This window comes from Limanda limanda, chromosome 15, assembly GCF_963576545.1.
Source record: "Limanda limanda chromosome 15, fLimLim1.1, whole genome shotgun sequence".
Taxonomy (NCBI): domain Eukaryota; kingdom Metazoa; phylum Chordata; class Actinopteri; order Pleuronectiformes; family Pleuronectidae; genus Limanda; species Limanda limanda.
In genome coordinates, this window is record NC_083650.1 from 23,679,439 (window position 1) to 23,705,639 (window position 26,201).

The 26,201-nt window shown below is 39.7% G+C and overlaps 1 protein-coding gene across 1 annotated transcript; it reads right to left on the minus strand.

The window, feature by feature from the left end:
- Positions 1–41: 41 nt before the first annotated feature.
- Positions 42–18,967, minus strand: eno4 (enolase 4). The gene is made up of 14 exons (XM_061086867.1): positions 18,918–18,967; positions 15,523–15,670; positions 12,491–12,619; positions 10,748–10,920; positions 9,163–9,299; positions 5,903–6,072; positions 5,683–5,811; positions 5,466–5,534; positions 4,756–4,920; positions 4,469–4,594; positions 3,812–3,986; positions 2,324–2,382; positions 686–803; positions 42–133 (listed from the first exon to the last, which is right to left on the minus strand). The coding sequence occupies exons 1-14, from the start codon at positions 18,965–18,967 to the stop codon at positions 42–44; spliced, it is 1,740 nt and encodes a 579-aa protein (XP_060942850.1).
- Positions 18,968–26,201: the final 7,234 nt, after the last annotated feature.

A 26,201-nucleotide genomic window follows, 5' to 3' on the forward strand; every position in this document is an offset into this window, starting at 1 on the left:
GTGGGTTTCTCAGTTCGTGTTCTCTTGCTGGTTGTGTTGCCTCAGGCCTCCTCTGACAGAGCTCTGCCCGCAGCAGTGGACTCCTTCGGTTGTTTTCCAGCGAACAGGGGAGGGGAGTGCTTCTCCTTGGTGACTGACAAGACAAAATAATGAAATGAAGTGAGAGGACAAAAGGAGGAACACAGACGCTTCACATCAGAACGGGACTGAAATCATGGCTCTGCTGCTGCAGCTGAAGCCCACCGAGTCTCTTTCTGCACTCGCTCCACTCCGGGCTGCAGCACGGCATCTCAACACAAACAACAAACAGCAGCAAACATGATAAATAAAGTGGTTTTTTTGATCGGAACTGGATTCACACACGTAGTCATCTCTCATTAACTCTCTGCTGCTCCGGCCTGCATCTATCATTTGGAAATGATGACTGGGAAAGTATTTGTCCCAGTGTGTAATTAGGCAGCCAATTAACAGATCCAAGGTAGGGCTTTTCATTCTCTCACACACACACACAGACAGACACACAAATACACGTTTGTATGATTCCTCACACATTTCCTTTTACACACACACACACAGAGAGAGAGAGAGAACACATATCTGTCTCTCTCTCTCTCTTTGTCTGGTCTCCTTTTTCTCTGTCCAGCTAAAAAAAAAGAAAGATGAGGGAGGAGCATAGAAAACCCACCCAGGATTCCTTGTTGGTCCAGTTCTTCCTCTATACAAACCAGCCGGTTGTATTTAGTCATCCTCTCAGCACCGCTCAGACCTCCCAGTTTGACATAGTCCAGCCCCAGACCCACAGCCTGAGGGAGGAGAAGAGACGCACACTGTGAGACGGGAACCGCTGGGACGCACACTGAATAGATGCTCACAAAAAAGCTTTACTGATTACAACTGTGACACAACATCTAGTTTTTTACTTGATGAAGACACAAAAAAAGGACAAAACTAAATGTTGTCATTGTCATCAAGTGTTTTTTTCATGAACGTTTCCAGTGAGGCTGTGTCCAGTCACCAGGTGTGAATCCAGAACCGTTGGGATGTGGTAGAACTAGGGTTGCAAAATTCCGGGAATATTCAAAGTTGTAAACTTTCCATGGGAATTAACGGGAATTAAAGGGAATAAACTGGAAATGTTGTGGGTAATTTATACTAACTGTATTAACCTTGTCATATACAGACATAAATATAAACATTTTGTTTTGTCATAGGCTGATTTGAGCCCTGAGGAAACTTTGGGCACTTGACTATATGCTTCTGCATCGTTGTGTCATTCTTAACATAGGTCTTTGCAAAGTATTTGCAAATGTACACAGCCTTTCCTTCTACATTGGATGGGGTGAAATGTCTCCACACATGAGAGAGTGCACGTGGCATTGTTCTGTAGAATAAGATGAGAAAAAAGTTTGTAAAAAAACGCTAATGCAATGCCAGAGATATAAATAGTTAGCCAAACAATTGGAATCGTCTGTAAACATATTTTACAATTGATGGATAAATGAATGGAAATAGTCCAGATGAACAATCCTCAATCAGCATGCTAATATATTTTCCCAGTAATATCATGGAAACTTACCTGACTAGTCCTTCACTCTACAGCAGGCCTCAATAGCCCTGCTGTAGAGTGAAGCATGCTGGGAGTTATCTGTGCATGTGATGGAAGAATACACAGTGGAGGGTTGAAACTCAACGTTCCATACATCTTTAAAATAGAGTTTTGAATGATGTTTTTATTGCTCAGCGTTTAATTTGCATAGTTTTTGTTTTTTTTCAAAATTCCCGAGCTTAATATTCCCGTGGAAAGTTTCCAGAAATTTACCGGAAACTTTCCGCCCCTTTGCAACCCTAGGTTGTGCAGCTCAACATGGAGCAGAATCTCAGAGTGGTGCTCACAGAGTTCTGTGCACAGGAATACATATGTTCATGTGCAGGCAAATGCAATTGCTGGATTATGGTTGATCCTGGTTTTGCTCAATGCTCCACTGTTGAACAACTGGTCTGTGTCTGTTTGCTGCTGAGAAAGTGTCATGGAAAGTGTGTTTTTAAACATTTTCTGAAAACAGCTGGTGTGGCATTATGAGAGCACTGAGAGTGAAAACAGGACAGTTAATATGAATAAAATATTTATATTAATATATTACTGTATCATTATATTAATATAATATAAACCTTTACAAAGCAGAGAGGAGCTGCACATTCAGGTGTTTCTTTGGTTCTCACACTGTCGACATTGTTCTCATATTTTAAGTCAATAAATGATTATTATTATTGTTATGTGTGTGTGTGTGTATGTATGTGACACAAAATAAAAGAATAAACTCACTATGTCTGATAAGGATTCATTGGTGCTGGGCTCATTATACGTTGTTCCCATCACTGAACCTGCAGGGCAACACGTGAAGACACACACACAAAAACACAAATTCAATTAGAATTGATAACAATCCTCCAGAGACGCAAAGTTTCACATGTGGAAAAGATTTATGATTATGAAATGAAGAACCTGTGGAGACTCAGCCACTGAAGTCCTGCTTTATCTGCTTCATTCACGTGTCGCAATAAGCAACTCAGCTTCCAGTTAACAAGTAATGTCCAATCATATTTAGTCATTCTAACAGGACACAGTTTCTCTGCTGATGGCTTCAAGCCGGTTCTGCTTACTGCTGCATTGATGGTATTGTTGATAAATCCTCCCTTGATATGTTTATTTGATTTGTTGCCCCAAACACAATCAACATTGCTGTTCTGATTCCGTGAGAGCTCCCTCAATCAAAACAATCCATGTTTGTTTCCTTTTTAAATGTTTTCTATATTTATACTTGCAACAACACACCACAGCAAATTCCTGGTATGTGTAAACCTGCTCGGCAACAAAACCTGATTCTGATGATGTCTCAATTTACTCATGAAAAACACTGCATTTGAGGAAATTCAAGGTTTAGCCAATAAGAGGGTACGTTAAGTAATCTATTACATTCATGGCAGGTTTAAAATTGCCAATAAGACCAAACCTCCACTGGGTTAGATTACGTTTGTTATAAGTATTCAGTATTCACATGTGCCTATAGAATATATAAGTGTATTTTCCTTTAGAGGATTATACCTAAGCAGCTCAGGTATGGCTTCAACAGAAATTAACATTAAGTTATTTAAACTATTGCAGTAATAACATACCACATAAAGCGTAACGCAGACTGACCGTGGATCTCTGAGCTCGAGGCCAACAAGGACACACAGCAAAATGTTCATCAATCCACACAGAATTCAAAAATGCACTGAATTAAGTTATGGCAATACCAAATAAACTAAGTTCTGTATATAGACCACCTGGGTGTTCAGAGCCAGACAGAGCGGGAAACACTTTAAAAGGACTCGGATGGGGGACCTGGTTTCCTGATAACAAGGCTGCATTCCTTTCACACACATAAACAAAAGAAAACATATTACCTAAATGTGAAATATTACTAATTATATTTTACTTAATGGGAATTTATCATATATATATATATATACACATTTTAATAATGCTCTGTGTTGCATGTGCATTAGCTGATGTTTTATGGCACATGTACTTGCTCTGGTGATGGTAAGGGAAAGCTTGAACCAGCAGATGTGCCTGTCTTTGTTCCACTACCAGGACTCTTATATGTTATAAGAGGAGAGTTTGAAATTCAAAGAATGCTCTTTCTTGTATTGTTCCATTGTGGTTGTTGAGTTCAATAGTGTTTAACTCATTTACAGCTGAGTACTCTCTTCCCCTTGAGCAGTGGTTCTGCAGATTTTCTCTGCCACACCTGAGTGGATGCGTTACCTTGGCGCTCTGATGCGATGCAGATCAAATCACTGACTGTCGTCTCGTGAACGTGTTTTAAGATGCGACCGCTGACTCCCGGAGGGGGCGGGGCCTTTGACTCATTGGTGAGGTCCAAGAGCAGCGCACATGTGTCTCCAATCAGGTCGCTCAGCTTCTCCCACTCCTCTTTGTCCTTACAGAGCACAAGAACAAGGACGGACATTTGAGTGAAGTGAGCTGAGTGTACAAATCATCATACACATACACACAGAAGCAACACTAACACCAGTCAAGAAAATAAACCTAAATACTGAGAGGTCCATTGATTCTACATAGAGCCTTTGTAATGATGATGGTAATTCATGAAAGTGTGATTTAAGCTGACAAGACAGAAAATGTGATGATATCACTGATGAGATCCAATGTGGTGTTAAATGTCCTTTTGACAGTAAACTGGGGAGTACTTTACAAAGGAGGAACTGTAAAGTAAATAAAGCAGCAGATGCACTAAAACTAACCTGTCACATGTTAACGGCTCTTTGTGATTTTACCTCCTGGTTGCAAACTAGTTTTCATGTTTCAGCTTGTACTACAACCATGCAAGAAGAAACTTCACCATCAATTTGATTGAAATCAAATAATACAATGGATAAAACAATGAGATAAAAAACTTACCTCTGTCCTAAATGGATTGATGAAGGCAACCAGTGCTGGATATCTCTTGCTGAGGGACTGGTACACGCCCACTAATTCATCTGGAGACTTCAAAACTCCGGTTGAAATTTCATACTTTCCTTTCGACTGACACGAAGAGGGAGAAAATAAATTGTCATTTCCTCCACTGCTGGTTCTCTCTGTACCTGCAGTCATTACCCTATCCTGGATTTATATGTGAACTGAGATCTTTGGCTGTATGCACATAGACATGATGATGCACATGAAGCCAGTGACATTCAACTTACATAGTCCATTAGCTTGCAGGCGGCACAGTTCACTGCTAAATGGATCTCTGTTCCCAGTGCCAGTCCGAGGTTAGCGCAGGCTTCAGTGATGAGGTCCATGGGCTGCTCAGGTCTCTCGAAGTTCACAGCCGGCGCTCCACTGTCATGCAGAATAGACTGAATGACCTTGGAGAAGATACACATTGTTCACCAAGTCAACAACACTCTATGCATTGTACTTTTACACATCTGTAATAGATAAATTAACCTAGAATGCTCTTCACATCATCTGTTAGCAAATGGCTTGGCTGAAGCTGCATGTGGATGACAATAGACATTTATTCATAGGTTTGAAAGAAACAGTTGTCATTTCAAGGTTATTAAAAGTGGGGTGAAATCCTCTGCACTGTGTTGTGAATATCAGTGCCAGAGGATTGCTGAACAATGGAGGAGATAAATCTGTGTATATAGTACAAATGCTGCGTGAAAGAAAAGGCAGATAGAAGTATTGAATGTTTTAATAAGCATTTCCAGGCCTGCATACCGGAGTTAATTTGAACATTAGCCATGGAAATCACTTAAAAATAACCTTCTTTGTGTTTATCTTTTAGGAAAGCTCCATCACAGAAAGTTTGTAGTCCTGCCTCCAGATTTCTTCATTCTCTGCCATCATAAAGCCTGTGTGAACTCAGTTGCAATTCTCACAGTGAATCAAAAGCAATGTCCCTCACCCCGGCTTTTGTTGAAGTGTTTATTATTCTCATCATCTCCTTCTGTAACTCGAGGGTCATTGTGATGATCTGGGGAGCAAGTTTACAGTTCAGTGCAGTTTATTAATGTTCAGGAGAAAACTGAATGTAGCCTCACTAAATATATACCATGTCATAGCATGAACAAAGAAAGAGACAACTTTATACACAGCTACACTGAGTGTAGAGGGGTGAGCACCTGTTTGACTCGTTGTCCTGCTTTGGGGATCAGGATGACTTCCTCCAGTAAACTCAGTTTTCCAGGAGAAGCCTTCCCACAGCTCAGCAAGGTTACCATGGGGATGGGGATATGAAACTGTGCGGGAGTCTGAATAAAATATGTTAAGACACATGATGCTCCCAATATGTTTGTGTATTGTTTGCATAAATACGCATGTTTGTGCTGCTAGTGATCTAACCTCTCGGGCCTTTAGAGAGGCTATGTATTTGTAGAGAGGGATGCCCTGTGACTGAGCTCCAGTTCTGGCTACAGCCAGAGACACAGACCCTATGGCCATGCTTCCAGGCAGAACTGGTTCTGGTGGCTCAGCTGGAGGGAGCGGCTTCTCTGGAGTGTTGTTCTTTTTACCTGAAAGTCAGATGCAGGGGGCTTAAATGAAACACAGAAACTCAGGCCCATTCAAAAACCAGAGCAAACCAGAAACCACAGTGACCAGAAACCCTTCACAAAAATGTGACGATTCAATAGTATTGCGATATTTGGGCCACGATTCAATAGTATTGCGATTCTGCGATATATTGCGATACTGCAAGTATTGCGATTCGATTCTGCGATATATTGCGATTCATGTCCCCCATATTATTCAAAGGCATTACAAAAAATGAGGAAAATAAGACTGCTCAACTCACTTCAAATGTCACATTTAATTCTGTGAACAACATTGTCTTCTACACATTAACTGAAGTTCAAAAACTTTGTCCTTGAACATTCAGGACACAGGACCTTTGTAATTATTTTCTGAATAGGAGACCTCTCACATGAACACTGAGCTCAATCATATAAATAAGAGGAACCTAGAGCTTCAATCAAATTGAGACCTGCAAGGTCATGACCCAAAATGTTAAATTCATTTGGGAATATTGGCATTTTTGTTCAGAAAAAGGAGTTGGTCAACATGCTCAGATGTTAAAGTTCCTCTGGAACGTTACTATATCTCCTGCAGTGGAGAACATCCTTTCCTCATACACACTAGGTATCTTTTAAACTCTGAAACTCTCCTCGTCATGCTTTGCCAGCCAGGGGCTGTTACATATATAATTGTAAATAAATATAAAAAAAATAATCGCGGGCTCAAAATATTGCGATACTGAACAAAATCGTTTTTTTCCCCCACCACTAGTTGACACAAGGCAGGTTGTCTCCATGGAGTCATGATGTTGACTCCAGATTGTGACTCTATACATCTGCAGCCTCAGCAGAAATCCACAGTCATCAGTCCAGGCTACATACTCTACAACTGTCCAGTGTTGGTGAGTCTGTGTCACTGCAGCCTCACTTTTCTGTTCCTGGCTGACAGGAGAGGAACCTGATGTGGTCTCTGATGCTGTAGATCATCCACCTCAAGGTTGTTGTTCATTCTCATGCTTCTCTGTTCACCACAGTTATAAATAGTGACTATCTGAGTTACTGTAGTCTTTCTGTCAGTCTGACCATTGTCCTCTGACATGTCTCATTAACACACAACTGCTGCTCACTGGATGTTTGTTGATTTTCGCTTCATTTCGGAGTAAAAACTTTAGAGACTGTTGAGTATGAACTAATAGTCCAGGCAAAGTAGCCCATTTTGGAGCCAAAAATAGAAGTAATTGTAAAATAATTTTTTTCAGCATAGATTATTTCTATGAGGTGTCCAGAACAACATACTAAAAGTCCTAAGAAATCGTAGTTGAGGAAATAGGTTTAATTCTCATCAATGTGTGCCAATAAGGCCCGGCAACAATACACCCCAAAAAGACTATTTTTTTCCTTTACTCCTATCAAAATGAAACTTTACACAATGAAAGTAGCCATGAAACGTAACATTTTTTGTATTACAAGTTTCTTTAAAAATGAATTTATGTATGTATTTGTCATACATATGAATGGTGTTTGCCTATGCAAATTAGGACATATTCAATAAGTGTGGAGCTCATGTGCTTGTCAAATTCATTTCAAAAGAAACTTGTAATACAAAAAATGTTACCTTTCATGGTTACTTTCATTCTGTAAAGTTTTATTTTGATTGGAGTAAAGGAAAAAAAATAGTCTTTTTGGGGTGTATTGTTGCCGGGCCTTATTGGCACACATCTCAGATTGATGAGAATTATAGGATTTCTTAGGACTTTTAGTATGTTGTTCTGGACACCTCATAGAAATGATCTATGCTGAAAAAAATTCTTTTACAATTAGTCGGTCGTAAAACGCTACTTTGCCTGGACTATAATCAGAAGTTTCAGGAATACTTAGTCAAAGTCACTGAAGACGCTGAATTGTGTCCATTCTGATATTTGATGTGAACATTAACTGAAGCTCCTGAGGTGTATCTGGTGTCTATAACACTGATCAAAGAATGAATGAATGAATGCAGAACCTGACGCAGCTGATGAGACTGTAGCAACAGGGTTGAACTTTCAATTGGTCGCTGCACCAAGACTCTTTGCTCATAATAAAATGTTATTCTTGTGTCTTATCTCTCAACGGGATGTTTATAGCAACAGTTTAAAAATTTTTGTTTAGGCCAAATTAGAAACTTTAGTCTCTGTGAACTCTCACAAACATGCTGTCATTTCCCGCAGATACAGAACAATCCTTTTTGATCTTTTGAAAATGCAAATTAGAGAGGGCTTTTACTATGTATATCGGCTTCAGTAGAATAATGTTGCAACAATTAGTTTGCATGCTTGTCTAGTCTACTGATGTGATTAGGTCCCCTTTATTTACATGAAATAAGATCAGTGAGGGACAGGGTGGAAAGGACGAAGGTTCACCACATAGATCAAAATGGATATATTGTTCTCTAAGACAGTATATTCATAATTAAAGGGACTCTTACCTTTGTTGCATTTGAGAATTACAGCACATTCAAATCATCCCGCCTTCCTCCAATGCCCCACCCCCTCGTTCCCATCCGCGGTGTTTTTTTGAAGAAACTTTATTTACAAGCAGACTTACAAACTACTGCCTCCGCGTACGCACGTGAGTTTTTGTTTACCAAAGCAATGGATTCGGATTCAGAAGCACCTGTAAGTTATATACATTTACATTCACATATGATGACGGGCCCGAATGCGCCACAAGAAGCAGACGGAAAACCTGCATGTCCATGCAGCAAACAGACAGGTCTGTCGGCCAATAAGGTCCTTCGGTCCGAAGAATTTTATTGGTTGAAGTTTTCACTAAATATTATGAGAGTGAAATAATTGTTTGTTTTTACTCCTGGTGGGTCTGTCTTGCATTTTAGAGTGTCATTACCTTATTAATACCAATTTAACCTTATCCAAAAAAAGTGTAAAAATGCAACAAAGGTAAGAGTCCCTTTAAGGCATAAACTATAACCAGTAAGGTGATGGCCTCAATACAGAAAATTACTTTTGAAATGTGAAACTATATTTTTAAACAACTCAACACAAAATTATGCTGTAACTGATTTCTGATGCAATAAAACATCAAGGTCCCTACCTTTATCAGCAGGCTTTTTGCCTTTAGTCTTTGTAGGCGTTTCAGGAGGAGGCACCACCGCAGGCTCACAAGGACTCTCCTCCTTTTGCCTGTCGCGGATCTCCTTCTCCTCCAGGTAGCGCGCCATGAAGAAGTTGCTGTGCCAAATTACAGAACATAAAGTTATATTTTGGGCCACATGAACAAGCTTTAAAAGATCTGTTCATGAAGCACAACAAAATAGCACACCAAATACATTTGCTCCAGAATACTTGTGGCCACTACATGTATGTGAGATCCCCTGTGTTCCACGCAGGTGATCTCATCTGATGTTTTCAGGTCAACCTCACTCACCAATCAGAGGAGAGGAGCTACTGGCAGCTATGGGCAGGTCTTTTTACATTACATTTCATTTCTTGGGTGTGACACTAGCAAGAATCAATTGTTCGTCAACAATAATGACGGCTCCCTAAAGAGTGAGGTATCGATGCTGCTGTAGCATCAGATGCATCAGAACTTGAGTGTTTCTTCATTAAAAGACTTTTCTTCATTCTCCTTCTGACTGACTTCAGCAACCCTGATAGATGTGATTGACAGAAGGTTCATCCAATTACCCGCCTAGTCATTTTTGAAAGTGCCTACCCTTTGCTAAACAGATTCCTGCCCAGATGACTCTGTGTCACAAACCATCTGATACGTCAGGTTAAAGATTATATACACATACATATTTCTATATAACATATACAGAACCAATTCATAAAAATGCAGCATTGATCCGGATACCTTTGCTAAAATTGAGACTAGATGGTTGTAGAGATCATGTTGGTGTCAGTTTGGTCCTACTCATAGAATACCCAATAAATGCAATTTTTTTTCCCGACTAGGATTAATAAAGTACTCTATCCAAGATAATAAAGAACAACTCTTTATATCTACTAGTACGAGAGTATACAACAAATGGAAGATGTGATGTACTTGAAATGTCTCCACTCTTTCTTTGTGATTCAAAATTTGAATCTATTATGAGACAGACGGTACCATGTCAATATGGCATTGTTCACCCCAACCCCCAAGGTAACTCATCAAGCTTTTCTATTGGGTCTTGAGACATAAGGGGAGCTCAATACATAATGATGATTTGATGTGGCTGCAAGTGCAAAGCATTCACTTCTGCGTGACCCCATTCCAGGATGTCAACACAAGGCACATATGACCCCATTGGATCTTAATGCATTAAAAAGGCAAAACTTTTTTATGAATGTGTATTTTATCTTACTTGTAGTTTATGATCTAAATGAGTGAATTACACAATATTGTAATGGACTATTAGTTGGACAATCTAAGTTCAAGAAATCGAATGGTTAGGTTTCTAGTTTCTAGAAAACTCAAAGTTTCATCAGGGAAGATACCTGAAACCAGGGAAGTATTTTCCCATCATGCTTTTTTTTCTGTACGTCAATGATGATAGTTTTTGACATGAACAGTAGAAATCTTTGTTAAAATTGCTAAACTTCCTCTGAGGATATCTAGAGATGGTTGAAAAAACAAAGTTCTATTTTTAATATCTGAACCTCCAGAAAAGCAGGGTAAGTCAGTTGAACAGTACCTGAGGGCCTGATCAACTTCTGATTGGTCACAGGGGTTCTGGCCCTGCAGCATGCTGTTGAGAGGTTCATTGACCCACTGGAGAGCAGTCATCACATGGGCGGCCCTCTCCTTCCGGTCCTGCGATGCCTCTTTCTGTCCAAAGAGGCTGGAGACAGCAGCTGAGCACATGCTCTGAACAAGAAGAGAAGAAAGAGCCTTATGAATAACATCCTCTCAACCTCCACACACCAACACTACACTCACGTGGGATCCAGCAATGAATATTAATACGGCAATATAAACCTGGAACTGAATTATTGTATATTATCTGAAAACCATGTTTCTGACGATCAATTTGTTTATTCCCACAAGCACATGAGCATCCAGGCAGTGTTCTTTGTTTTCTCTCCTCTGTCCTGTCCTTTCATTAAGGCTCTGCTGGACCACTGGACGTCCTGGGAACTTGGTGGATCTTTGTCCTCCATAAGTCCCAGGCTCAATCGTTAAACCCCCCCACCCCCAACACCTTCTGTGTTCTTCTCCTAGCTGTGTTAATAATGTGCTTGGTTATGCCTCTTGTGTGTTGGTGTATTCTGTCCTGTGTAACAGTCTCTCCCTCCTATTCTTCATTCATGCTGACCATTTGATATGTTCTCCTGGTCCTTACACGCATCTATTGCATTGCATGTCTTTCCATCCTTGAATATAAGGTTGTGATTGGTTATATTAGGCTTTATAAATAAAGTTTACCATGACTTGCACTGTCACAGTCACTTCCACTTGACAAGGATCCAGCAGTTTAGTTGGAGAGAAGAGGTTTATCTATCTGTATGCTATCTCCTCCCAATCTCTCATCATTCACAGATCTGGTGGGATCCGGCACGGTCTTAGCATTGTCTTAAGACCTTTAAGATAATATATTGGGGTCTGTCTTTAATGGTTTACAATGGATCAATATCAACTTACTCGTCTCCCTCAGAGCTTAAAAACGTCTTTCAGATAAACTCACATCAGGTCACGTCTTTTGATTGCCATCTTATTTCTGTTGTCCAATCTTGCTTCCTTTTTATCATGACATTTCAAAACATTAGGGTTTTATCTATCGTGACTCTGGTATTTTCATATAGAAACTAAATACGACTTCACACTGAAAAATTGTTTATTATTAATGATCGATAAATCTAACATTTTACATTTTTATATTTACATGTCATGTCATTATCTTTATTATCCATCTTTGGCTCCTGACAATGACAATATAGCTTTAAGGAACACTGTCTGGTGAAGCACTTGTGCCGCTGGGCACATCGGCTAAGCCCCCCCCCCCCCCCCCCCGTCTGTGCTCTCTGTGACCTCACTGTGATGTCAGTGTCACATCTCATCTTTCTGCCTCCTGTGATACTGTAGGAAACTGAAAAGACAGGGGTCAAGGGTCATGCCCTATGTTTGATTGCTACCTTCTTCCCTCACTTCTTGCTTCCAGCTGCCTGTTCACATCAGCACCTCCTGCATGTTTGATGAGGCGTCTGAGTGTCACTTCAAACCATCAGCACATCACTAATGAATCTCATCTCCTTTGTTTAATCTGTATTGGTTCACTCCTCGTGCTGAATGAGAACACTGAACTGAGGATCCAGAATCTAGCACATGAGCATTAGATCGTCAGTCAGGGATGTTTCAACAAATATCACGCCAACAGTTCATCTGCTTAAACTAGAGGTTGACTAATCTGTAGCCAAAAGGCAAGTGGGCGGAGTTTTACCTTCTCCATGTTGCGGACGATGCAGAAGACCTCCACCTCCATAGACAGCTGTCCTCTTGTATCGAAAACTTCCCGCCCCTTCAGCCTGTTTATCCTTGGTGGTGTAGAAAGGTTTGTGAAGAAATCTGCCTAAAGTGATGAAAAAGACATTGTTTATTTCCACATTGGGGGGAGTGGAACCCACATTCTGCCTTCAATTACTTTAGCTCTTGTAATTAGTGGATAAGAAAAGCTTTGCACACAAAGTGGACACTGTGGCATCATTGTCGTGGTGGTTGTGATTAAATCTGCAACAATGTAGTAGATGATTTTTTTTGTTTTGAGAAAATTCCCGACTGTCCCAACAAATACAATGCTAGGGGAGCTACAGAGTTTAACTCGCATATCATTCACAAGTATTGAGGTTTCTACATCTACAATATTCAAAAGGTGTGATCTGTATCGAGCTCTACGACTGACTCAAACAAAGTTTGACGAGGAGAATCTATGAAAATCAGTTACAAATGATCGAGCTGATGGCCGAGTGGTTAACCCAGCCGGACCACTGGCTCTATGTCTCTGGTGAAACCAAAATGGCAAATGGCCATGCAGCAACTTACAGAGAAGCATTTTCATAATCAGAATCTGTTTTAGTAACAAGGAAGGTCTTTCTCTTTGGACACAAAAACAGTATGGTAGCCTTATCAGTGAGCAGGGTTTCCCCCAGAAAACTTGCTAAGCCTGGTGGTAGGGCCGCTAGAGAAGCCGAGCGACGGCCGACCGTGTGTTTGTAAAAAAAAATGTTAAAAGTTGAAAGGAATTTTAAAATTATGACAATTTTGTGTTATTGTAAGACATTTATTAACAATACTTATTAACATTACATAATACAGTTTACAAACAAAAAAATAATAAATAAAATAAAATTGATAAGTATTACCAATTCGTTTTCAAGTAAAATCTTAAAAAGAATCTAAAAAAACAAGCCATTTCTGGTCACATTTAAAAGTAAAATAAATTGTAAAATAAACATGTCAGATGATTTTATTTTGAAATGGTTCCGGTAGAGTCACCCGGTGATGACGACAGCGGTGCGACGGAAGAAGCTATGTTATTCAGCGACCCTCCGAAGAGGCGCAATTTCTTACGGTGTTTCTAAGTTGTTTAAAGTTTTAAAGGTGTACGGTGACAAGGACGGTTCATTAAACGACCTGAACATCAGTTAAGTCTCATCAATCTTTTGGGGGATCTGCTACACCGTCTTTGGTATCATGTTTCTGGTGCATAACATTTTTTTTTTTTTTTTAAATAAATAAACAAGCGACGCTTAGCCTGGCGGGGGGGGGTGCTTTATAGGCCCGCCAGGCCCGCCAGGCCTATAAAGCACTGGGGGAAACCCTGAGTGAGGAAACCAGTGCAAAAAAACAGTTCAGAAGGAGAAACCACACTAGTTTAGAAAGATGGAGAGTGTCCGCTCACATTGCTGTTCGTCGTTCCACATTTTAACTTTACTCTTGACATACTGACCTTATTCTTTGCATTTTTACTTTATTGACTAAAAAAAACAACGTCATCTTTTGATTTTGTTCTTTCACTGATTAACTTTGACTTCTTTCTAGACTTACTTTCTAACCTCCAGGAAATAGAAAACATTCTTCCACCTAAATGTCCTCCAGTGCCGTGTATACGTTCACGCACACACAGAGCTGGACTGGGAGAACAAAACGGCCCGGGCATTTTTTGGCTCAGACCGGCCCACATAATTAGCCGAGCACATCTGCCATTAAATTGACGTAACTTATGTCTTCTAAATGTCTTAAAGTAGCTCATATTAAAAGTACTTAAGTATCAAAAGTATCTGGTGTTGAAATGTACTTAAGTATCAAAAGTACAAGAACTAAAATTAAAAATGCAAAGTGCTTTTTATAGTAGGTCTATACAGACACAAAACAACCCAAAATGTTTCTCCTCAAGATTTATCTCAACTGACTGAAAAATTACAACAACAATATGCATATAATGTATAATTTTACCAATTTTGAACCCTAGATGCTGAGGTTCAAATAGTAATGGACCAGTGCATCTGAACTTCTAATTAACTATAAACAAGTGCCTCTTGTGTCTGCCCAAGAACATTAATAAACCACAGTATAACCACTATACTATAGGCACACAAAATAAGACACTATCTCTATTCTAGAGGAAGTAAAAGTCGTAACAAGATTTCTGAAGGTGAACCTGCGGAGGGATAGACCAACCTCTCGCGCTGTATTGAAAATTGAAAATGCGCGCTCACATGTCTGCCTCCACTCGCTCATCATTGTCGAGTCCTCCTCGCTCGTCTCCCGGCGCACCTGCTGCTGCTGGGCTGGTGAACCCGGCACCACATAGGTCCGTCAGTTTGGCACATTTAGCAGCCTCCACCTCCAGAGACTTCTGCTTTTTTTCCCGATGCGTTTTTTACTCTTATTATCCATTTTAAGTTTCTGTCTCAGCAGCAGCCCGTCCCGCGACTCCCACCGCCAATGCAATGAGGTCCCGCCCCACCCTGGTTTGTGTTGTGATTGACAGCACTGTCAGGGCTCTCTGAGCCTGTCAGCCCATGATTGATTGACAATGACAAACAATAGACCAATAATATGTGTCGATGCTGGCAACACACTGCTAGCCCTCTGTAGCCAATTGGCCGGCCCAATTGGAGGGAATTTAGAGAGGAAGAAGAGAAAAAAAACAAAACAACAACATAGCGGACCAGACCGGCCCACATTGGGTCAACGGCCCACCGGGATTATGCCCGGTATGCCCGATGGCCAGTCCACCCCTGATTTGAAGGTATGATTCAACACTTTTCCATGGTCCAGTATTTAAAAAAAAAATAACCAAAAGAAATCCCAGGAAATCGTAATATCGAATCGCAATACTTACAGAATCGCAATACATATCGTATCGCCACCTAAGTATCGTGATAGTATCGTATCGGGAGGTCCCTGCCGATTCCCGTCCCTAGTTTTAACCGCAGACGTGTGATTAGCATTAGCATTAGGAGCTCGTACCAGGTAACCGTGGAGGTCTGCGGGCTGGTGCAGGAACAGCTCGTTCAGAGCCCGCTCGATGTGCTCCGGGACTCTGTTGATCCGGTAGAACTCGGCCGCGGCCACCTTGGTGTCATACGCATCCTGCTCCTGTTTGCACAGCCGGCTGATGACGCGCGGGTAGGACATCGCTCCGGTTCGCAGTAAGGACCATAGATATGAACACTATATATGTCTGTGGTAAGGACGAGCTCAAGTCGTGGCAGCAGGAGCTCGTAGAGGCACTTCCGGTGTCCACAGGAACCACAGTGGTAAGAGGCAGCTGGCTTTGTTGTCACACTGTTTAGAGGCAGCTGCCTTTGTTGTCACACCGTGGAAATACCTCAAAGTAACACAGTTTGAGGAACGGTAGGAGGACCAGGCACACTCTTCATTTATATATATTCTCTTTAGGCTGAATTATAATATTCAGTGTTTTTGTGGCACAAGACAGCAAAGAGAGACTCACACAATCTCACTTTCCAATTGCATATAAACCATTTACAGTTTTATTTACTATCATAAGTTGACTCTGGCCCAGATGTTTTCCTTATGAGAAAGAAAAAAGAAAAATAAGTAGGAATTTCCTAAACTGCAAAAACATGATTTAGTGAAAAAGAAGAGGAGCTGAGCTAGAAAATACAAATGTGCGGACAAACAGAAATAAAGCACAAGCTGCAATACATTGTATTTAGGGAAAGTATGGTCTGACCCGGGAGGAACACTTCAGAAACACTGAAGTAGTCATAGTCATTCCAACGACTCTTAGTTAAAAGCACTAACATCCATAACAACATTTAAAATAGACGTATTGTTAGTCCTTCAACTTCAAATGTTTTTTATGAACTTATGTGGTGTAAAAGCATCAGTGCATATCAGACCAATGATGTACTTTTTACAGTTTTATTTAATATCATAAGTTGGCCCAGATGTTTTCCTTATAGTCATTCCAACGACTCTTAGTTAAAAGCACTTAACATCCATAAGAACATTTAAAATAGACGTATTGTTAGTCCTCCAACTTCAAATGTTTTTTATGAACTTATGTGGTGTAAAAGCATCAGTGCATATCAGACCAATGATGTTCTTTTTAGCCAAGTTTTATTCCCATGTCTTCAGCTCTTATATGAATTCAGTTAACTGACAGTGACTCCATTGACAGATATTGAAACGCACTGGCTTATCCTGTTAAAATAAAGTGAAATGTACTGATATTGAAGCCAACTGTTATTTATACTTTCCTGGCTAACCAGTAATTTCAAGTACATCTCCTACAAGGTTACCAAGTACAACTTGAAAAATTAACGGAAAAAAATGTGGCTTTGATGACAGATAGACATTCAAATGTTTATGCTTGAATAATCACTGATCACATAATAACTAAAATTGAAGCCTTCAATTATATAATTGTCTATTGTAATGACATATTGTGTCAGTTGTGTTAAATGTTAATAGTGGAAACTTAAAAAGGGCTACAGAGGACTGAGTTAAAGTGAATCTAATATGAAAAAATCTTTGAAGTTCTCAAGGCTCAAACATAAATTGGCTAATGACATATTAATAACAACTTCCCACCATCATTTCAGACAGAGAAGTCTTTTTATGTAACTCGTTGGAAAGAAAGCAGTGTTCCAGTTTCAATCATTAAGCATCATGTTCCATTGACATCACTGCTAAGTCCTACCACATTCGTGTCTGTCTCTGTCCACTTCTAAAATCGATGCCTGCATAAAGGTCGCTACACAGAAAAACACACCATTCTTTTTGGCATCGGGAACTGGCTGCATCACCTTGTCAGTCATGACATGATTTGCCCAGAGACTGTTCTGTGGATCGGAAACGACAACTGAATTAATATTTGTAATATAAAACACTATAGGCTAACACAGCATGAAACTGTCTCTACCGCGAGACCTCACGCTGCTAGACTAAAGACAAGTGAAGGAAGGACATTTTCTACTAATTTTGCAGATGATGGAAGCTAACAATACATTCAAAAAATGAACTGATATGCATATCTGCGGAAAAAGACCAGATATTGAATCAGATAAGGTTGTACACAATAGGCTACATAAATAAACATTTGTAAATACAGGGCTGAGGAGATGGTACTGCAGTAAAGTGTCCACTTGACACTGGTTTCATCTTGTTACAGTGCAAAGTAATAATGATGTCCTCAAAAGTTTTTTGACAGCAGACTATGTAATATGTCCTCCACGTATCCAACACTAATATCATTTAATTTTGATTGAATTGAATGCAGTTCAAAACACACCATTACTTAGCAATATGAGGACACAATACTTTTAAAAAAATAACATCTTTACCTTATTTTCCTAGATTTCAAGGGAAAGTTAGTGTGGGTAGCCCAAGTGCTCATCTACATTATCTGCTGTCTAGTCAACTTTTTTTTTCACGGAGACTGGATTTCTTTGGCTTTGAAAAAACCATCATTATGTAATTCGTTCTGTGTCGCTGTTAGGAGTCTGAAGTGTGGCACAGGCGCGTCTTGTTAATGATCATTAGACAAAAATAAAATAATTAACATGGCATGGACCCAGAAAACTCCTAATAAATCGTATTAAAGTTGAACTAAACTCCCACAATATTTTTTTCAGATGAAAAACAATATATCCGGATATTAAGTTGAGAAACTATTTATTTGGGAATTCGACCTTACTAAAATACAGTAAATACAAGAACAGAAAGTAGAAAAGAATAAAACAGATGTGAAGGGACGACACCATAACTGTACGAAGCGTCTCAACCATCCATGACCCAGAACAATAACAAGTTTTTTATTTTTTTTTTTAAGACTGGCCTAAAAACCTTTTTATTCAAGAAGGCGTTTTTACTTTGAGTTGAGTTTTAGGACTTTGATTTTAACTATGTACTTGTGGCACTCTGAGATTCTCGGATGAAGAGTGCCTTACAAATAAAATGTATTTATTTTATTTTTATTTTAAGTAAACGTTCACAAACTTGTCCAAATCTCCCAGAATAAGTCACCAACAGCGGGAGTTGCCCCAAACAAGCTGTGGCAACTGCCTTTACAAATCAGTGGCAGGTTCTGATGCCACCGGAAGTGCCTCTACGAGCGGCCGCTGCCACGATTTGAGCGTCTGTCTCTCCGTGTTCGTGCGTCGGCTCCACACTGGCTTTGTGTTGTGTGTTGCCATGGGAACGAGGAGTTCAAGTGACGGCGGCAGGTCAGGAAATTCGAGTGACATCACTGTAACTCTCCCAGTGTGGGCTACTTCTAATCCCACGGATAAACACGCGTGAATGTTTAGAATTTACTCTTATCGCTTACGTTTGTTTAGTGAGCATGACTGTGGAGCCATGGATTGTTCTTTCTCTGCCATGGCATGCAGCGTTTACATGAAGATTCACCTTTATTTGTCAAGATCACATTTAAAAACAACATAACATTATAAAACAGATTATCTATAAGCAGTGGTGGTAAGTAACGAAGTAGAATTACTTTGTTAGTGTACTTAAGTAGATTTTTCACATATCTGTACTTTACTTGAGTATTTATTTTCCTGACGACTTTTTACTTTTACTCGTTACATTTGAACAAAAATATCTGTACTTTCTACTTCTTACATTCTCAAACTGGCTCGTTACTTGAGCAGCGGAGGTTGACGCAGCTCTCTCTCTCGCTCTCTCTCTCTCATCTAGGGTTCAAAATTTGTAAAATTATACATAATATTCATATTGTTGTTATAATTTTTCAGTCAGTTGAGATAAATCTTGAGGAGAAACATTTTGGATTGTTTTGTGTCTGTATAGGCCTACTATAAAAAGCACTTTGCATTTTTAATTTTGGTACTTGTACTTTTACTTTTGATACTTAAGTACATTTCAACACCAGATACTTTTGATACTTAAGTACTTTGAATATGAGCAACTCTAAGACTTTTACTCAAGTCATTTTCTGACGGGTGACTTCTACTTTTACCGGAGTCACTTTCAGGTAAGATATCTGTACTTTTACTCAAGTATGGCTTTCAAGTACTTTATACACCACTGTCTATAAGCACATTGACAATAACGGCATTAAAGGTTATCAGGCAGTCAGTGGGCGTTTTAAGTGCATTAAAAACTGTGCATGTCTGTCAGGGGAGAGTCAAGGCTGAAATCTGACAACGTGGAAAGTGGGTTCAAAAGGCCTGTGGCTTGTTGCTGAACTGGTTAACGGAGCTGGTGAACTACAGGCCGAGGACAGCTTAGTGTGTCGCACTAACCTTGATTTGGAAACAAACTGACCTCCACTGTTCTCTATTTGGAACTCTCTCCCAAAAGCCATCAGTGAATCGGACTCTCTCCCCACCTTCACATCCCGTTTAAAAACTCACCTCTTCCGTTTGGTGTACTCTGTATTATTTGTTTAGTATTTATTTGTTATTTTATCAGTCTGTTATATTGTTTGTATTCATGCATTGTCTGTTTTTATTGTTGTGTATCTGTTTTGTATTATTTGTACTTGTAAGGTGTCCTTGAGTGTCATGAAAGGCCAATAAATAAAATGTATTATTCTTATTATGATTTCACACCACCTACACCATACTTTTTTGTATTTTGTGTTAAGTCACATTCAGTTACCATCAACCTGATTAGCCAATTTCACCATGAGCACCTTCCATGCCTGCCTCTGAATCCATCAACATCAAAGATATGAAAGCTAGTCACAGTAAATCACAAAGAACATTGTACTTCTTTTATCAATCAAATTATTGTTCTGTTGTGAATTTAACATGTAGCCTATTTGATAAGTGGCTTAAACAATAAAAGCAGGCATGATGTTCACTGTCACACCTAATTCACGCAGGTTGATTTTCATAATAAACTGATGAATGAGAGAAACATTAAAACGTATGAAATAAAAACATATATTATATTCTTTAGGCATATGTCATATATTTCTCCCAAACTTATGACAAATTACATTTACTGAATGACACGTCCTTTTTATGAAAACTATTTTATTGTCACTTGTCCTCCCTCCCACTCACTGGGCTGTGGGCTTCAGGCTGCAGAATCACAGGGTGGCCTTCCTTACCGGACTGTCCACCTCTCACCAGGCTGTGAGATGGACCATCATTCACTCTGATCCCCACAAGGCCACACAGGGCCTTTTGAATTCTAACTTTATTAACGTTTGTCAAGAGACAGATCAACAGCAGATGATGGAGAAAATCTCCCCGTTTCCATCTCTCTGTAATTCAACGCGATGTTGATGCAGAAGCTCACGCTTTATTTTGAAAGTGAAAGTATAATATAACAAAATATTTATATTGATATATATCATCAAATACATGTTATAATAATTAATAATAATTTTAAAATAAAGAAATAATTGTCAGACATTTCCAACAAATACAGCTTTCCTACGTCTGGTTTATAATCCGATAATATTTGCAGTGAAAATACTCGAGTCACCTAACACCCATAATGATCTGTTGACTTTCAAATCACACAAACACACACACACGCTCACACACACCTCTTTAAGTCACACACACCCGTGTGGAATGAGAGAAAAAAACACATGCACGCACACACACACCGATCTCTTATTGTTTCCAGTGATTACCATATTGTTTCTTCGCAGGAAAAATGTCAACTTATTCATAATGTTGTTTGCAACTAGATGATGTTGAACTTGTGTTAATGTTGTTTTATTTATTTCATTTTGTCTGATTTCTGTATCTGTTCATTAGTCATAATGAAGACATGAACGCCTCGATAAAGGCCTGCACAGTCCACATGTAGGATGCGGTGGTGCCGTTGCCGCTGCGCAGGTTGGCGGACCGAGGTGAACCGTCTCCCCGGCTCTGGAGCCCGGAGCCCCCGGAGCACGGAGCCCGGAACCCGGAACCGTCGGAGACCTCGGAGCCCGGAGTCCGGAGCCTGGAGCCCGGAACCCGGACAGATCAGCGGGTCAGAGACTTCTCCGTGAACCCGGAGGAAAGTTTGTTGTCAAACCGTAAAACATGACGCCGGTTCAAACATTCTGTCGATTGTCTCAATTAAAAGCCTAATTTTGTCCTTCACATTTGAACTGTTTTTTTTTAATTTAGATTAATTTCACTCCACTTATTCTAATATTCGAATTTTTCAACCAAGCACAGTTTGGTTCTTATTTTTTTGTAATAATTTTAGGCGCTTGTGATTTTGCCTAAACGGTTCCTAATTATATTCAGAAAGTATTTAAATCTGGAAAATAAATTCAAGGAGTATCCATGTAGTACGTAGTATATGATTAAAATTCAATTCAATTAAACTGAGAAAAAAAACAGGTCATTTTGCAATTTCAGTTTTCAAATTTTGCCAAATAATGAAATAGCTGGGGCCGTGCCAGTGATTTAAAAATAATGGTATAAATAAATAAATAATTCATTAAGTCTTCATAATAATCCAAAGTTTTTTTCCTGGTTCCCTTCTCGTGGCCTAATTCAGGACCACACAGGATTAGAGTCCTGAGCTCAGGAGGCCCCTCCAGCAGCTCCAGGGGTCACTGCGGGGTCACACCGAGGGCCAGCTTCATCCAGGGCAGAAAGTCAAGCAGGCGGACAGACTCCATCGCCCGAGCGCATCCAGATTTAGACTGCATTTCAGGAGTGACACAAATATGCCACACAGGGACAAGAACGTCTTTATCCTCATTGCTCTGGTACCATGCAGGGGTTCACGGCCATGTTTGATGTCACCACACTATTCCTACTCATCAAAACCTGCTCTGATCTCACTTCCTGTGGAAACCCAGTCTGAAACCTGCACAAAAAAATAAAACATGTATTTGTGTTGACAAAACAGCAAACCTGAAAACTGACATCAAATCATACAGAGAAAAAAAAACCCTGCTAGATTCTGCCTCCACAAAACAACAAAAGTCAAATATTTATTATTAAAAAAAAACTGACTGGCTGTGTTCCTCCCAAACGTCCACAGCCCTTTACGATCCAAACTCCAGAAACTAATTATATTTAAAATGTGTGCTGTGAGATCATACCCCAATAAATTGTAAAAAGTATGTTTCCTCTCGCTCAGTAAAATAGATGAATATTCAAATCTGTGCCGGGAGTCACAAAGATGAGATTAAGGATAACAGAAAAAGAAAACAAGAGTACATGTATTCTATCTAAATCCTCAAGTAATTATGCTTAAACATGTAATCTCCTGTTTACGTCCACATTACCATCAGGTCCCACTTACTGCCGTTACTGCCGAAACAACCTGCAGGCAGAGCAGAAGAACTGGGTCTTTAATATCTGGATCTCCTGTGTGTTGTCTTACTCCACTGCATGTTCACCCTCAGACACTCAGAAACTAAAACTATATTACCATGAATCCTTGATGCCTTATCTACCAGAGCGGGATAGGCACGCTTGGCAAGCAACAGGTTTAGCCAAAGCCTTATGGAAACATAATAGTAAAAGAAGTAAAGGGCATTTAGGCCTGTCAAACAAAAAAAAGGCGATGGGGGCACATTTTAAGATGCTAAATCCTAAAAATGTGAAGCCATCAGCCAATGAAGCGGAGCCCCAGCCCCCTCCTGGACACTCTCGTCTCACATCTGAGGACATAATAGGGCCATCACTCCTTTCTTTTTTTATATCTTTCCTCCAGAGGATGGTAGACTGCAACAGCAGGGTGCCAACAGCTTTAAAAAAGTGCAGCTGCCAAGAAAATGACCAGTTTGGTCTAAGTGACACAAATGGCATATGAAATTGGGCTGCATGAAAAGTGTCTTCAGCTAATTTGTAACAGGAAGAAGAACTGTGAATGTCCTTTTAAAACACTGATGTGCCTTGTTGGGGTCCACTTGGTGTCTTCAAGCAGGTTCTCAGGGTCCTCAGAGGGTCTTCAAAGGTCCCCCTGGAAAAACGGGGAATAGTTGACAAAAAGTGTGAAATTGTCATTTAGATGCAGAACTGAAGTTTTGTCTATACAATTCCCATGAGTTGAAGGGAAATCTTTATACGTACTCACCTCTATCATCTTTTGTGAAGGAATATGTGACATTCTGCCTGACAATTTCTCAATGTAGTAGCTCCCCGGCTTCGTATTTATCTACACAAACACAACATGTAGACAAGTGTGCAAATGGCTGCACGTGCTTCTACCATTCTCCTCCTCTGCTTGTCACCTGTTACTGCTGGCCCATTAACACAGGCCATTCACGGCTCACAGGCAACTCTTCCCACCGCCGTGAATGTAATGGTGTCTGTTTATGTCAACATGCAGCGCTCATTCAAATGAATTCCTGCTTTAATTGTCAGAGCAGTGACATTAAACAGCTTGCGCAGGGTCTCCACAGGTCACATGAATAAAAGTAGCCTCTGGCCTAATTAGCGCATCTATTTTTTCTCTCTCCCCCTGTCTAAAAAGCAGGGGGTGCATGCAGCTCTCCGCATGGTCGCCATCTCTAATTGCACCTAATTAAAATCCACTAGTCATGTTTTCAAACTTGACCAGGTGTGGTTTGAATGGGGGTATTGGTGGGCTTTCTAAGTCTGGCAGGGGACTGGTAGAGAAGAATGGCCTGTGATGGTGATACAGAGAGCTGAGGTGTTGCTGGGAACCTCCCAGTGTTCCTGCTGACATGTGTATGTGTGGCCCTGGTTCGTGGCTCTGGAGATACAGAGCTGTGCAGACTGATGAATACAAGGAGAATCAAATAAACACAGAAAACCATCCATTCTATGTTTACTTAACTTTTTGTTCTTGATTTTACTTTAAAGATGTTCTGTTTGTCGGATGCCACGTAGTGCTGTGAGTTACACATGCAAGATTCCCTTAACGTTACATTTTTCAGATAACAGACTGGGTTTTTAAAAAGTTATTTGGCATAAGTAGAATGAATTGTCCCCAACTAAATTAAAAACCCTCTTTAAAATAATACAAGGCTAATCCACAATATAGATTTATTCTCTAATTCTACACGCTTGAATAATAATTTATTGTTTGATTTTACTGTCTCAACAGCACTGATCAAAATAAAAAAATCAAATCTATGGCAAATCAAATCACTTAAAATAAGATTCCACAAGGGTATTTAAAACACAATCTCAGAGAAAATGTTGAACTAACGCCATAAAAAAACTTTTAAACGCTGCAGGGGACAATTTAAAATAATGATTGTGCAGGAGAAACATTCCCAGAGCTACAGGCTGCACACACTGATGTAAAAAGAACATATGTTGTTAGCTGATTAAAGCAAATTAGCTTTCTTTTCATATATCTTGGCTGCAATAAAATCGATTTGATTGATCACATTTAATTATTTTCAATAAAATTGTCAGTCTAAAGCTATAACACACATGATGGTGCTTAGCGAGCTGCAGGAGATAAATGTCAGATCTGAAAAGAGAAAAAGAGAGAAGGAGTTCTTCAGCGTCCTGTTCTCTGACATCTCCCTGAGAGAAAGGTCTGTGCTGTTGTTCTCTGGAAGCTGCAGAGCGGAGGGATCACACAATCAGCCCAGATGTTCAGGTTGCTCGGCCGGGTTTTGAGCCACGCACAGCTCTTTGTTTAGGGGCTAAATGCTGTCCGACTTGTGGCTGAAGCCCTTCACAGAGGGTTTAGGAGGTTGACTTCATCATAATGGGCAGAACATATTAACCCTGTGTGCTTCACAATAAGATCAATCTTCATACAGTTCATAATTTCTAACCATGTTCTTATTTTTACTTTTAGTGTCATATTTTAAGTCAATTTCTTCAGCAACTAAGAAATGAAATACCTGGGGGGAACAATTCCAATGTATCTTGCAACGTCCTTTATAAGTGAAAAGTATGTCCCTGCTTCCAGGAGGAACTGAGAGTATATATCTATATTATAGTTTGTAATTAATTGTGCTGAAGAATCTTGTGTATACACTGATCATTAAACATAAACATTTAAATGATGCCTGATCCGAGTATTTATGTTTATTTATAAACAGTAAATACACCAATCAGTCCCAGACAGGTGACAGGTTTTAAAGGGCTGATTAATAAGTTAACAATATAATGCAGTTACAGTTACATTACATTACATTACATTTAATTTAGCTGACGCTTTTATCCAAAGCGACTTACCTACAATAAGTTCATTGATTAAATTATATTTGTTGAAACTTCAGACATCACTAACAAATCACCTATTATTACTGTCATTAATATTAAATATGATATATAAATATATAGTGTGTGTGTGTGTGCGTGTGTGTGTGTTTGTGTGTGTGTGTGTGTGTGTGTGTGTGTTTGTGTATGAGACACCCCTTTCCCCTCCTTTCCCCTCCTTCACTTTCTACTTGTACACTTGTACTACCCTCTAGTGGTACATATTGAGTAATGCAGCTGAGTTAACCTATTTTCTACTTTGACCACTGAACACAGGCGTGTGATTTTGAGAAAGAAAATTTGAGCTCTCATTATAATGTTAAATTACAAATAAAATCATCAAACAGCTTCCATCATACTAGTTGCATGTAAACATACAATAATAGAAGCACAGTGCATTGGTCTCTACCGATGTAGTTGTAAATGATAGTGCAGACTGTGAACACCAGGTGGTCATCGTCATAAACCCGCCAGCCCTCAACAGAATTATTAATGTACATTAAAAGAAAAATTGTCGAAGAAACCGAAACAACAACCCTGATGGCATTC